The sequence below is a fragment of the Schistocerca americana genome, chromosome 6, assembly GCF_021461395.2.
Source record: "Schistocerca americana isolate TAMUIC-IGC-003095 chromosome 6, iqSchAmer2.1, whole genome shotgun sequence".
Classification (NCBI taxonomy): domain Eukaryota; kingdom Metazoa; phylum Arthropoda; class Insecta; order Orthoptera; family Acrididae; genus Schistocerca; species Schistocerca americana.
The window spans coordinates 228,757,933-228,773,119 of NC_060124.1; the positions used below are offsets into that span (position 1 = coordinate 228,757,933).

The 15,187-nt window shown below is 45.2% G+C and overlaps 1 protein-coding gene across 6 annotated transcripts in view; it reads left to right on the plus strand.

Moving 5' to 3' along the window:
- Positions 1-15,187, plus strand: part of LOC124619479 (PSME3-interacting protein) — a 110,981-nt gene that overhangs the window by 43,287 nt on the left and 52,507 nt on the right. For 5 of the 6 annotated variants that reach the window (XR_006980084.1, XR_006980085.1, XR_006980083.1 and 2 more), the window contains exon 5: positions 14,373-14,500. Coding sequence is in view for 2 of the 6 variants with exons in the window: in XM_047145891.1 (XP_047001847.1) it covers positions 14,373-14,500 (128 nt within the window). In the remaining 4 variants the exon portion in view is untranslated. The remainder of the gene's footprint in view (positions 1-14,372; positions 14,501-15,187) is intronic. The other variant, XM_047145892.1, reaches the window with a different exon arrangement.

The window sequence follows — 15,187 nt, forward strand, 5'->3', positions numbered from 1 at the left end:
TCTCTGTGCTATACTCCAACAATTTAGTGCGCCATGAAAGATACCTAGATTGTTCAAGCTCTCTGCACAGCACAGCAAATATTATTACTTGGTTGGTTGGTAGGTTCTCAAGATTTGTTGCAATATAATAGGAAAAGGATGTCATTATTCAACAGTTGATCCTCAAATATCTTTAGGCAATTAATAACATCAGTAAACTGTTAACTTTAATCTTAGTTTCACATTCTTTTGCTGCTGCCACCATTATTTTCATAGTATGTTTTTCTCTCCTACAGTTTCATATGGTCATTGCTGATATCTGTCCTGTTAGTGACTTAGAAATATAATCTAGTCAGGAAACAGGCTTATTCATTTTCTGCACTTGTAGGTGGGGGGCATGGTTAGATCTGCCATAGTTTCCACATTTTTGAAGCTTTCATTTCCTGTCCTCAGCAGTCGTGTTCAAATACAATGCAGCACCAAAGAAACTGGTATAGGCCTGCATATTCAAATGCAGAGATATGTAAACTGACAGAATACGGTGCTGTGGTCGGCAACGCCTATATAAGACAACAAGTGTCTGGCGCAGTTGGAGTTTGAACATGGTGTTGTAGTCGGTGCATGCACGATAGGACACAGCATCTCTGAGGTAACGATAAAGTGGGGATTTTCCCATATGACCATTTCACGAGTGTATTGTGAATATCAACAATCCAGTGAAGCATCAAATCTCCAACATCGCTGTGGCCAGATAAAGATCCTACAAGAACAGGACCAAAGATGACTGAAGAGAATCGTTAAGTGTGGCAGAAGTGCAACCCTTCTACAAATTACTGCAGATTTCAGTGCTGGGCCATCAACAAGTGTCAGTGTGCAAACTATTCAATGAAACATCATCGATACGGGCTTTTGGGGCCGAAGGTCCATTCGTATATGCTTGATGACTGTATGACACAAAGCTTTACGCCTCATCTGAGCCCATCAGCACCGACATTGGACTGTTGATGACTGGAAACATGTTGCCTGTTTGAATGAGTCTTGTTTCAAATTGTATCGAGCGGGTGAACATGTATGGGTATGGAGACAACCTCTTGAATCCATGGACCCTGCTTGTCAGCAGGAGACTGTTCAAGCTCTGCATTGGTGTGGGGCATGTACAGTTGGAGTGATATGGGACACGTAATAGTCTAAATATGACTCTGACAGGTGACATGTATGTAAGTATCCTGTCTGATCACCTGCATCCATTCATGTCCATTGTGCATTCCAGTGGGCAGGAACAATTCCAGCAGAATGATGTGACACCCCATATGTCCAGAATTGCTACAGAGTGGCTCCAGGAACACTCTTCTGAGTACCCCCTGCGGGTTTGGGGGTAAGAATAGGCCCGCGGTATTCCTGCCTGTCGTAAGAGGCGACTAAAAGGAGTCTCCAATGTTCTGGCCCTTATGTGATGGTCCCCTCTAGGGTTTGACCTCCATATTTACAAATTATTACGAGAAGTGAGCCAATTGGGGAAGGGTGCCTTACTTGGTGCATTGTGTCCATCATGCGTTGAGACCTTTCGCCAGCTTACTTGTCGTTGCATTGCAGTCCCGCCTGCTCTCCATCCCTTGGGCACGGATACGTTCCTGGGTGCACTTTCTGCCATGCAAAGTGCAGTGTCGCTTTCTGCACTGATGACGACTATGGACTACTTGTCACCTAATATCCAGCACGATAGCCAGTTCATTGTGGTGGGGCTGCCATGTACCCTGTTGGTTGTAGCCCCCTGACAACACAAGGATCGCTCTACCGATGCCTGCGATTTTAACTCCCCACGTATGCCAAGGAGTAGATGTCCATCTCCCTGGGGCATTGGGGCTCCTGGCAATGGCCATCCTGCCAGGTGGCCCTTGCTGTGGCTGTGTGGCACCCGTGGGGAGGGCTCTTGGTCGGAGTAAGTGGCATCAGGGTGGATGCTTTTCACGGATGATGCTGTAGTATACATTGAAGTTGCAGCATTAGAAAATTGCAGCGAAATGCAGGAAGATCTGCAGCAGATAGGCTCTTGGTGCCGGGAGTGGCAACTGACCCTTAACACAGACAAATGTAATGTATTGCGAATACATAGAAAGAAGGATCCTTTATTGTATGATTATATGATAACAGAACAAACACTGGTAGTAGTTACTTCTGTGAAATATCTGGGAGTATGCGTACAGAATGATTTGAAGTCGAATGATCATATAAAATTAATTGTTGGTAAGGCGGGTGCCGGGTTGAGATTCATTCGGAGAGTCCTTAGAAAATGTAGTCCATCAACAAAGGAGGTGGCTTACAAAACACTCGTTCAACGTGTACTTGAGTATTGCTCATCAGTGTGGGATCCGTACCAGGTCAGGTTGACAGAGGAGATAGAAGAGCGGCGTGTTTCGTCACAGGGGTATTTGGTAAGTGTGATAGCGTTACGGAGATGTTTAGCAATCTCAAGTGGCAGACTCTGCAAGAGAGGCGGTCTGCATTGCGGTGTAGCTTGTTGTACAGGTTTCGAGAGGATGCGTTTCTGGATGAGGTATTGAGTATATTGCTTCCCCCTACTTACACCTCCCGAGGAGATCACGAATGTAAAATTAGAGAGATTCGAGCGTGCACAGAGGCTTTCCGGCAGTCGTTCTTTCCGCGAACCATACGCGACTGGAACAGGAAAGGGAGGTAATGACAGTGGCACGTAAAGTGCCCTCCGCCACACACCGTTGGGTTGCTTGAGGAGTATAAATGTGGATGTAGATGTAGACACGCAGTGAAGCGCGGCACATCTTCTCTTGCTGGTGGCCAACCACCAGCAGTCTCTAAGCGTTCGAGGGCTCACTTTAATGCTAACATGTATCACCCCAAATCGTTCCCCTCCCTGGCCACACCATGGGAGGAACGAAAGGCTATGAATGACAGTGAAATGTATTCGCCCCAGTATCTAGTCTGTACAAGAGCTGATGGGGAATCCTTTGTGTCCATGAAGCATCAGTTCTTTGTAGACCATTTAGAGGACAAGTTCAGGGAGGTGGAGGGCTTGTCAAAAATGCGGTCTGGGTCAGTCATGATAAAAACAGCATCCTCTGCCCAGTCACAGGCCTTAATCGCTTGTAAGAAGCTGGGGGATGTTTCTGTTACTATCACGCCCCATAAAAGCTTAAATATGGCCCAGGGCATTGTCTTCCACAGGGATCTTCTTTTACAGTCCGATGACGAGCTGCACGCCAACTTAGAGCAACGAGGTGTCCATTACGTCCAGCGCATCCACCGGGGTCCGAGGGATAATCAGGTTGCCACCGAAGCCATCATCTTGGCCTTCGAGGGTGACACATTATCTGAGAAGGTCAAGGTGATGGTCTACCGCTGTTATGTCAAGCCATATATCCCTCCCCCATTGCGGTGCTTCAAGTGATGGAAGTTCGGCCATATGTCTTCCCACTGTGCTTCCAGCCTCATCATTATCTGAGAAGGTCAAGGTGATGGTCTACCGCTGTTATGTCAAGCCATATATCCCTCCCCCATTGCGGTGCTTCAAGTGATGGAAGTTCGGCCATATGTCTTCCCACTGTGCTTCCAGCCTCATATGTTGTGATTGTGGTCGTCCATCCCATCTCAATACTCCATGTGCCCCACCTCCCATCTGTGTCAACTACGGAGAGCACCATCCGCCTTGCTCGCCGGACTGTAAGATTCTACAGAAAGAAGGGAAAATAATGGAGTACAAGACCCTGGACCGACTGACCTACACTGAGGCTACACGGAAATTTGAACGGCTTCATCCCGTGAATTTAAGCCACACCTGAAATTTGAGACTCAAAATTCAAGGGGAGAGAAAAGTTTTAGACCGCACCTCCAATTAGAAACAAAGTTGGTCCATTGTAACATGAGACACAGTTTAGGTCGAATGGATGAAGATACAGCTACAGTAGTTTGGTTCGAGTCGTAAGCTTAACAGTTAAGGTGTACCAAGTAGCAATTGCTATGTGTCAGGCGGTCTGTCCATATTTATACGTACTTTGTCTGGTTTGAATCGATTGCTTATTTTGCTTTGATCTGATAAGTGCCGTTCTCTTTGTTATAGGTGTTTACGTCACTTTAAGCTGAAAATGCATTATCGTATTGTGTCATGCATTGTTTGTCGCATTCTTGTAATGAGTGTTTACGAGCTGTCGCCGCTCGCATCATGGCTTGCTTTTGTGCGCACTACCGCAGCTTACAATAAAAAAAAAAGGGAGGAATTGTCCCGTAAGCGAAACAATGGCAAGAGACTGCTATTTTTTGTTACTTACACTGCTACTTTCTTTGATAATGATCAAAAAGAACCAATCCCCAATCGCCAGCTGGACAAGCAACATCCTCCACTAGAACGGGTTCCTTCCCCTCCCAGTATTCTGGTGATCTGCAACCAGATACCGGCCAGTGGCTGACGGAAACAGTTGTAACGTGGTCGCCATGCCACTGGACCCCACGTGCACTGACTCAGTAACTGAGGCGAAGTTCCTGGTGGCCCCTGCTGTGCCACCAGATCCCCTCCCCCACAGCCTGTTTCAGAACCAATGTGTATTGATGCCGTATCCTCACAGCAGTAGATCCTGAGGCATGATTTGCCTCCTTGGTCCCTTCATTTCTCCACAGGATACTGATACCATGATCCTCCAGTGAAACTGTAGTAGTTTATTCCACTATCTGGCTGAGCTTTGATGTATCTTACGCATTTCCTGTGCTTTTTGCATTGCGTGCCAGGAAATTTGGTTCCCAGAATTGTGAACCCCTACCCTCTTTGGTCATTTTAAGAATCAAGCTGACTATGACAGAGCGTCCGGTGGAGTTTGTATTTATGTTCTGGACCGTGTCTACAAGCGAATAGGAGCAACTTGTTACAACACAGAGAATGTGGCTGATTGTGTGAGGATATCTCCCTCTGATGGTGAAGTGTCTTAGAATGTATTGTCTGCACTGATTTCTCAGTTCCCCCCAACCCTTCCTCATTTTGGATGTCGTCAATCCCACAACCCTTTGTGGGGTGGAATTATGACCAGTCTGCAGTAAAACTATAGAAACTGTGGTTGTATAGCTTGATCATCTTCTCCTGAATCCCTGTGCTCCCACACACTTCATTTTGGTATATTGATGTTATTCGGCCATTGATCTTTCCATTTGCAACACTGGTCTTTTGCCCTCCATCCACTGGAGAGTCCATGATGGCCTGTGCATTGTGTCCAGTGAACCTTGAAATCTTGAAAACTTGGAAAAAGCTGGGAATTTTCAAAATCAGGAAAAACAGGGATAAACCTTAAATTTAAAAACCTTCACCTTTTAAAAAATTTTTCGGTGCCGATAATATTGATATAATGGATAGATAAAAAAATCTACGCACCAAGCGGCAGTAGGGAAACATGCACGCGCGTACACACACACACACACACACACACACACACACACACACACACACACACGAAAGGATTTAACCTTAAAAGGTTTCGGAGCCAGTGGCTCTGTCTCCTGGCAGATGAGTTGAAGGGGAAGGAAGAGGGGTGAAGGAAAAGAACTGGAGAGGTTTAGGGAAAGGGGTAAAGTCCAGAAAAGTCACCCAGAACCCTGGGTCAGGGGAGGCTTACCAGACGGGATGAGAAGGAAAGAGATTTTTCCTTTTCATCTCGTGCGATTGCATCAGTACTGAAACCAGGTAAACACCCCCTTTAGATGGACAGCTATCACCCAATTAGTCTCACTAATGTTCGCTACAAATTGCTTGAACTGAATGTATGGTGAGCCAGCAGCTGTGTTTGTAACTTTAGTCTTGGGGACCCAAGGTGGTATTTGCTGAGGCCTTTCTACTGCTGACAATTTGGTCTGCCTAGATCATGCAATATGGTCAGTTTCTGCCTGGCATCAACACCTTATTGCTGTCTTCTTCAACTTGCAAAAGGCTTATGACACCTCATGGCATCATTATGTCCTCGTTACCATCCATGAAGTGGGGTCTTCAGGGCCCCATTCCAAAATTTTGTCTGAAACTTCTCGTCACACTGTACTTTCCAGGTTCAAGTTGGTGCTTGCCACAGTATCGCCCATATGCCAAAGAATGGGGTCCTGCAGGGCTCTGTATTGAATGAGCCCCTTTTTCTAGTAGCTATCAATGGTTTAGCTGCAGCTTTGGGGTCTGCAGCATCACCCTCACTGTACACTGCAGATGTGTGGGTTTTGCTGAACGCCAACAGCAGGATGCCATATGAAAGGCGCAATACTTGGCTATCGCCCGTGGCTTCCATTTCTCAGAGTTGGACTCTACCTCAGTGACCAGTTGCTCAATGTGGTAGAGTCTTATCGCTTTCTGGGACTGGTTTTCGATATTTGCTTGACTTAGCTTTCCCATCTTCTCCACCTTATGTGAACGTGCTGGTCACACCTTAATACTCTCTGCTGCCTCAGTAACACCAGCAGAGGTGCAGACCATTCTACACTTCTGCAACTTTCTGATCTCGTTCCATCTTCATTGTGGGAGCCTGGTATATGGCTTGGCCGTACAGATGCTGAGCCTGATACACCATTATGGGGTCCAGCTTGTGACAGGTACCTTTCGAACCAGCCCTGTAAACAGTCTACTCGTGGAGGCTGGGGTCTCTCCACTACAGATCAGGCTCCAACAACTGCTACTCAACATGTGATATACATTCGCTGCTGCCCTGTGCATCTAAACTACCATTTCATTCTTCCTGTTAGGAAGATTTGCCTCCCACAACAGTAGCCCAAGACGGGAATCACTATTGCAATTTGCATGCAATGTCTCTATTCTGAACTCCAACTTCCCCCACTGTCGCATCTTGTCAGGGAGCAATTGCTTAGCCCCCCATAATCTGTACTCCACCCTCAAATCTGTGTTGACCTGTCCTTTGGACCAAAAGACTCTGTTGACCCAAGGGCTATTTGCACCTGTTTCTGGGCATTTTTGATGCATTGCCGGGTTCGAAGGTGGTATACACTGAGAGCAGTGCTGTTGACGGACAAATTGGTTTGGTCCAATGCAAGGTGCAGTGAACTATGATGTGTGTTGCATGGATGCAGTGTATTCACTGCACAATTGGTGGCCATTGCTCGAGCCCTCGGGCATGTTAATTTTTGCACTAGTGAGACATTCTTAATCGGCCGTGGCTGTCTTAGTAGTCTTCAGGCTATTGACCAGTGCTACCCTGGCACCACTTGGTTGCATTTATCTAAGATCACCTGTCTGACCTTCATCAAAGTGGACGATTGGTCGTCTTTGGACCCCAGGTGATGTTGGGACACCAGGGAAAGAACATGCTGGTTGGTTGGCAAAGTTGAGTATCCTTCAGTCAATTCTACGCCATCAGTTGTTGTAGGCGTGGAACACAGACTGGTGTGGCGTGATTTCTCTGAACAAACTGTGTACAGCAAAGGGGACCAGGGTCATGTGGTAGTCATCCCTTTGTGCTTCTCACAGGGAATCTACCTTCCTCTGTCGGCTTCATATTTCCCACATGTATCTGACCCATGGCTTATCCTGCTGATGGTGGCCCACATCCTACTACACTGCCCCAATTTGGCCTTCTTACAGTGACAGGTTGCCTCTAGTGCTGGCAGACAATGCCAGAGTGGCTGATCTGGTTTTATGTTTTCCCCACGAAGATGATTTCTCCTCCTTTCTTGGAGATAGGGAATGTTGACCTTGGTGGCCGCTTGAGGGATAGGAGGTGTACCTCGTCACCTGCTCTGAAACAGAGGAGCCATGGCTGCCATTTCTTGGTGTTCCGACCTAGCTCCTGTGCTCCCACCTTTTTGATTCTTCTTACTCTTTTACATCTGTTGTTGATTCTCATCATCATTTTCTTTCCTGAAATTTTATCAATTTGTCCACATCGCTTTTTTCCTTGTGGTAATGGAGCGTGAGGAATCCGGTGCATCTCCCATCGCCGTAACGTGTCATATGGGCCCCCAACTGCTTTGTGTGTGGAGTGACTCACCCACCTTTACCCTCTTAACCCTCTCACTTCTAGTTTCTTGTGTCTCTTGGTTTTATTGATTCTCAGTCACAATTGGGTCCATCAGGGTTTCCCTTCTGTGTCCTTCCTCTCAGAGGACCCTTCCTGACTTGATGCATAAAGGATGGAGGTACTGAATACGTCATAGTGTGTGATCTTTTTAATCCCATCAGTCCAATCGTTCTTGACACTCCTCCATTGTATGTGATTTTATGATACAAATTTTTTGAATTCTTTCATAAGACAACCACTTAAGATTCTGTACCAGAAAATAAGGATCCACTAGTCCAATGTGGATATAGTGAGGGTTTATTTAACCTCCCCCCCTAGAGTGAGGCTTTGATCTCCTTGTATAGCTATTCATTGTAAATCTGTCACTGTTGAGCCCTAAAAGGTCTATTCACAACAAATTACAAAAAATCATGTTGCCAGGAATTATCTGATTTGTGTTGTTCTGTACTAAACAACTTCCAACAGATCTAACATCAGATCATTTGTCATCCATCCCTTTTCTTGACAGCTAAAGACATGTCTTGCAGGCAGTTTTTCTTTCAGTATCACTTTCGTATCAAGGCTACACAGCACCACTGTATTTGTGGCCTTCTCATTGCCAGAATTTCTTATAGGCCAATTTTAATGCTCTTCACATCGACAGTAACATTTGATGGCATATCAAAATAAACAGGCACATGATTTGTTGTTATTCATATGGTGTAGCAAATAGTCAGTCTGTTTCATGAGATTGATTATATGATGCTGGTACGGAAGTAGTTTTTCATCAAATGCTGTGAGATGTGGAGCCAATTTTGTTCTATATCGTAATGTAGGTGTCTCCCCCCTTTGTCACCTGCACACACACACACGCACACACACACACACACACACACACACACACACACAAGCCAATACTTACTTCTATTTGAATTATATGACACATGGAATTGGAAAATTTCTGTTTATCTCTAGCACCCTCATTTGGGTAATTTTTAAGTAACCAAGAAGTCTTCATTGTATTTCTCTTGCACATACTGAACAAGCTGCTGCTCCAGTTCGTCAAACCTTTCCTGCTTTGGTCCCTGGAAAGTTTGGCTTGTAAAAATGACTTTCTTTAATTTCTAACAATATTATGGAAAGGATAGAATGCTACGCTCCATATAGAGGAGACACTGAAAACATACATACATTCACATAAGCTCAACTCAGACACACAGGACCACTGTTTCTAGCCGCTGTCTGTGGACTGCAACTGCATCTGACAGGAGCAAAAATCTAATATGGAGGTGTAAGCATGGAGGAGGACAGATAGCAGGGTTGGGATGGGGATAGGCATAGCGCTGCTTGTGGGGAGCATGTAGAAATGTGATGTGGACAGTGTAGGGCTGTTAGGTGCAGTCGTGAGGTTGGGAAATGGGGTGTTAAAGGAGAAAAGTATAGGAGAAGAAGACTAGTGGATGTGTTGGCAGAATAGAAGCAACTGGGTGGTCCAGCTGTCTCTTGGCCACTGTTTGGTGCTGGCAATTCATGCGAACAGCTTATTATTTGTCGTGCTGACATAGAAAGCAGTACATTGGTTGCAGCTTAATTTGTAGATCACATGGCTGCTTTCACGGGCAGCCCAGCCTTTCAATAGGATGGGAGATGTCTGTGACCAGAATAGAATAGGTGGTAGTGGGAGGGTGCATGGGACAGCTCTTGCATCCAGTACTAATGCAGTGATATTAGCCATGAGGTAAGGTGTTGGGTGCAGGGGTGGACAAGGGATGAACAAGGATATTGCATAGGTTATGTGGGCAACAGAATACCTCTGTGGGAATGTTGGGAAGGATACGGGGTATGGTATTCCTTATTTCAGGGCACAATGAGACATAGACGAAACACTGGCAGAGAATGTGATTCAGTTGCTCCGGTCCTGGGTGGAACTGAATCATGGGAGGAGTGCTCCTTTGTGGTCGGATGGTGCATATGTGGTAGGTGACTGGAGAGGCAAGACATGTGAGATCTGTTTCTGTGTGAGGTTGAGAGAGTAATTTTGGTCTGTGAAGGCGTAAGTGAGACCTTTGGTATATTTGGAGAGAGACTGCTCGTCACTACAGATGTAACAGTCACAGTGGCCAGAGACAGTGGTTTGTGTGTGTGTGTGTGTGTGTGTGTGTGTGTGTGTGTGTGTGTGTGTGTGTGTGTGTGTGAAGTCTTTGTCCAATTTTAAAATGATTTCAATTCCGTCTGCAGATATATCCAGGCAAACTGCAGTTTAAACATAGTAGATGTTGATAAAAGCCAAGATTGGCCCTCACATTTGCCCTAATGCTCTGCCAGGCTGTCACTGTTCCCCCTCCAACCCTTCCAAATTCTTCAAATCAAATCTGCACATGCACTCAGTTGAAAAGCATCTTCTGTAAATGTAAGGGCGACCCCTATACTTATCTGTCACACTATATAAAAACATTGGTCTCAGCAGAAATAGTTTAATCTTAAAATGTAAGACCAACCTGTGTTTTTTAAATTGTGATACTGGGCAAAATCTTCGTCTTCTACTCAGGTAAATCTGTAATGCAGGAAGTTTAGACGGGGAAAAAGTTGTTAATTTTGGTGAAAAAATGGGTAAGGGAAGGACAGATAGAAACAAACTGCACAGCTGTCATTTAGTCGTATGATTACTGTGCATATGTTTCTTCTGATTCTTATTGATCAAGTAAAAGAAAGCATCAGTACACTTTTCATTGTTATAGAGAAACAAAACTTGTGTTTCATAACAGGTTTGTATTGACTCCACACTGCCTTTCAATCCTCATCTGTTCCGTTACTGTGTTCATAACTAGAATGCCCCCCTGCAGGTCCGGGGGTAAGAATAGGCCCGCGGTATTCCTGCCTGTCGTAAGATGCGACTAAAAGGAGTCTCCAAAGTTTCAGCCTTATGTGATGGTCCCCTCTAGGGTTTGACCTCCATCTTTCTAAATTCTTCCGAAGAGCGAGCCAATTGGGGAAGGGTGCCTTCATGGTGCACTGTATCCATCGTGCGTTGAGATCTTTAGCCAGCTTTCTCGTAGTTGGAATGCTGTCCTGCTCGTTTTCCATCTCTTGGGCGAGGATACGTCCCTGGGTGTGATTACCGCGCTGCACTGTGCAGTGTTACTTTTTGCTGCAACGACGACCTTGGGCATTCTTGCACCTAAGATCCAGCACGGTAGCCAGTCCATTGTGGTGGGACCGCCATGTACCCTGTTGGTTGTAGCCCCCTGACAACACAGGGATCGCTCTACTGATGCCTGCACCATTAACTCCCCACGTATGCCAAGGAGTAGATGCTCATCGCAATGGGACATCAGGCCTCGCGGCAATGGCCATCCTGCCAGGTGACCTTTGCTGTGGCTGGGTGGCACCCGTGGCGAGGGCCGTTGGTCGGAGTAGGTGGCATCAGTGTGGATGACACGCAATGAAGTGTGGCACATCTTCTCTTGCTGGTGGCCAGCCACCAGCAGTCTCTAAGCGCTCAAAAGCTCACTTTAAGGCTAATGTGTATGACCCAAATCATTCCCCTCCCTGGCCACACCATGGGAGGAACGAAAGGCTATGAATGACAGTGAAATGTATTCGCCCCAGTATCTAGTCTGTACAAGAGCTGATGGGGAATCCTTTGTGTCCATGAAGCATCAGTTCTTTGTAGACCATTTAGAGGACAAGTTCAGGGAGGTGGAGGGCTTGTCAAAAATGCGGTCTGGGTCAGTCATGATAAAAACAGCATCCTCTGCCCAGTCACAGGCCTTAATCGCTTGTAAGAAGCTGGGGGATGTTTCTGTTACTATCACGCCCCATAAAAGCTTAAATATGGCCCAGGGCATTGTCTTCCACAGGGATCTTCTTTTACAGTCCGATGACGAGCTGCACGCCAACTTAGAGCAACGAGGTGTCCATTTCGTCCAGCGCGTCCACCGGGGTCCGAGGGATAATCAGGTTGCCACCGAAGCCATCATCTTGGCCTTCGAGGGTGACACATTATCTGAGAAGGTCAAGGTGATGGTCTACCGCTGTTATGTCAAGCCATATATCCCTCCCCCATTGCGGTGCTTCAAGTGATGGAAGTTCGGCCATATGTCTTCCCACTGTGCTTCCAGCCTCATATGTTGTGATTGTGGTCGACCATCCCATCCTGATACTCCATGTGCCCCACCTCCCATCTGTGTCAACTGTGGAGAGCACCATCCCCCTTGCTCGCCGGACTGTAAGATTCTACAAAAAGAATTGAAAATAATGGAATACAAGACCCTGGATCGACTGACCTATACTGAGGCTAAGCGGATATTTGAACGACTTCATCCCGTGCGCATGACATCATGTTATGCCGCCACTGTCACTCCTGTTACGGCTCCATCAGCTGGATCACATACAGTCAGCTCTCAGAGCCGAAGGACCACACCTGCCCCCTTGATGGTGGGGGGCACTTCTTTGTTGCTCTCACACCACCTACCTCAGGAGCAGCACCCCCCCCCCCCCCAACCACCTCTAAGCCGGAGAAGGCCCCCCCCCCCCCCCAATCCGTTCCGCATCTGTCGATGACAGCTAGAATCCAAGGCGATGTCGGAAACCAAGCACGCATTTCGACAGAGGATGCTCCTGTGACAGTCGCCAATGCCAAAGCGTTTCTCCGCCAGTATTTTGCTATAAAGCTGGTGCCGGAACTTGCAGTGTCTAGTGATGGACACTCACTGGAAGATGGCTGGACAATTGCTAGCTGAAATTTTGTGGCAAGAAGTCAACATGATCCGGCTGCAAAGCCGAAACCTCATCGAACAGGCGTTAATCGTGCTCCTAAATTACAGTATACAGTTCTGTATTGTGAATATACTTGAGTTACTCCTTCGTTGCCACTCCAAGTAACATAACCACTTGAGCTGATGCAACAGTTGGAAGCTGAAGCAGAGCTAATGGTTTCATTTTCCTTCTGCTTACCCAAATTCTGTTTTCTTATAAACCTCTTACTATAGCTTTTACTAGCTTCATAGAATAGTGGCTATGTGGATGTGTGAATGAAGTGAAGAAAAATGCAACTTGAGTATATGTTGTGTAGGTATATTTCAAAAGTTCAACTCTTGTAGCAGGTGCACATATCGTGTTATACTAAATGACATCTCTCAGAAGTTTCCTGCAACAACAGTGGAAATGTAGTGTTGCAAAAAAATTTGTCCCAGTACAATGAATTCACCCTCTTTCAGACTTCTCTATTAAATAAGCAAATAGTAATTCAATTTTATGGAAATCAGTTCTGTTAAAAAATCAATGAAACTCATTCAAACAGATTCACTACAGGCTTGGCGAACAAGACTGGTTATGTGAATCCAATTGACGTGCTTAAAGAAACAAAAATGAAACACTTCACATACAGAACCAATATAAATATGAGAGTGTAACACTTTGTAGGAATATGAAATGTAATGATCACTTAGCCTTAGTTGTGGGTAAAGCTGGTGGTAGATCTAAGTTTATTGGTAGACTACTGGGGAAGTACAGTCAGTCTGTAAAGGAGACTGCTTGCAAATCACTCATGTGACCTGTTCTAGAATGTTGCTCAAGTGTGTACCAAATAGGACTAACAGGGGATATTGAACATATACACAAAAGGGCAGAATGAATGGTAACAGGTTTGTTTGATCCATGGGAGAGTGTCACAAAAATACTGAAGGAACTGAACTGGAAGACTCTTAAAGGTAGACCTAAACCATACCTAGGAAGAGCCAGCTTTAAATGATGATTATAGGAATATACTACAATCCCCTATGTATCACTCATATAGGGATTGTGAGGATAAGATTAGAATAATTATTGATTGCACAGAGACATTCAATCAATCATTCTTCCAATTCTCCATACATGAATGGAAGGGGAAGAAACCCAAATAGCTGGTACAATGGGGCGTACCCTTTGCCAAGCACCTGGTTTGCAGAGTATGCATGTATATATAGCACTTATACATGTGAAAAATCATACTATCAAAATATTCAGCTTTCACTCAGTTCAGTACTGTGTCCCAAAAATTTTACTGCATTACTTCCAAATAAAGTGACTGGGCTAGTGTGTCATTGCTTGCAGTTTGGTGTATGTGTGTGTTGTTTTGAGCTTAATAATTCGGTATCCTTGCTGTTAACTTATTATCTTGCACAGCAAAATTGAAATATAGGTAACCAGGTCATCACCACTGTATTATACTCAATTATTTTACAATCACAAAAAAATTATTAGTTTCTGTTAATAAACTTGATGCTTCCATTTGTAGGTTGTGCTTTACTGTTTGTGAAGTTTTACCATGGTGAATATCAGCCATTTTCATAAATCAGTCAAACACAGCTATTATTCTGTTTCATATTAGGCCCATTTTTCATGTTGCAGCAGTCGGAGTTCTCAGGCACGTTTGCTAACTGGAGCAGTCAGGAAGCGCCGAGCACCATCCCCTTCATCATCCTCCACTACAGCTGTTGTGGATGGAAGCAACTCTCAGCCAAAAAAGAGACCTTTAGGTGAGCACCGCTTTTTGATGCAAGCCAGAAACTTTTTGAGATTACTTAGCCTTTTTTGTGGCTTAGGATATTGTAATTATAATGTTGTATCAGGATTAATTTGAGTGTGTGGTATATGTGTAAATTCCTAAGTGGAAATATTGGTTGCAGTCATAGGAACTCCCTAGCACATTAAAACTGTGTGTCAGACTGGGGCTCTAACCCAGAACCTTGCCTTGTGCAGGCAGTTCTATTATTGACTAAGCTATCCAGGCACAATTTAATACTGGCCCTCATAGCTTTATTTTTGCCAATACCTCTCTCCTACTTTCCTAATGTCACAGGAGCTATTCCATGAAGTTTGGAAAGTAGGAGAAAGGTACTGGCAAAATTACAGCTGTGAGGGGCCAACAGTAACTCATGTGGATAGCTCAGTTGATAATAGAATTGCTCATGGAAGGTGATCCCTGGTTCAAAGCAGTTTTAATTTTCCATGAATTTTCAAAACAGCACATACTCTGGTGCAGAATGATCCCGAACTTTGTCCACACCATTTTTCTACGCTGATCTTTTACTTATTGTTCATGGTCTCCTTCAACAATCTGTCCTCCACAACTGATACGCTGCTCCCAATGCCATGTCTACTTACGGAAGCAATCTTGATACATCTCTTGCTGGATCGCGTGAAGCACTGTCTGCAAATTTTGT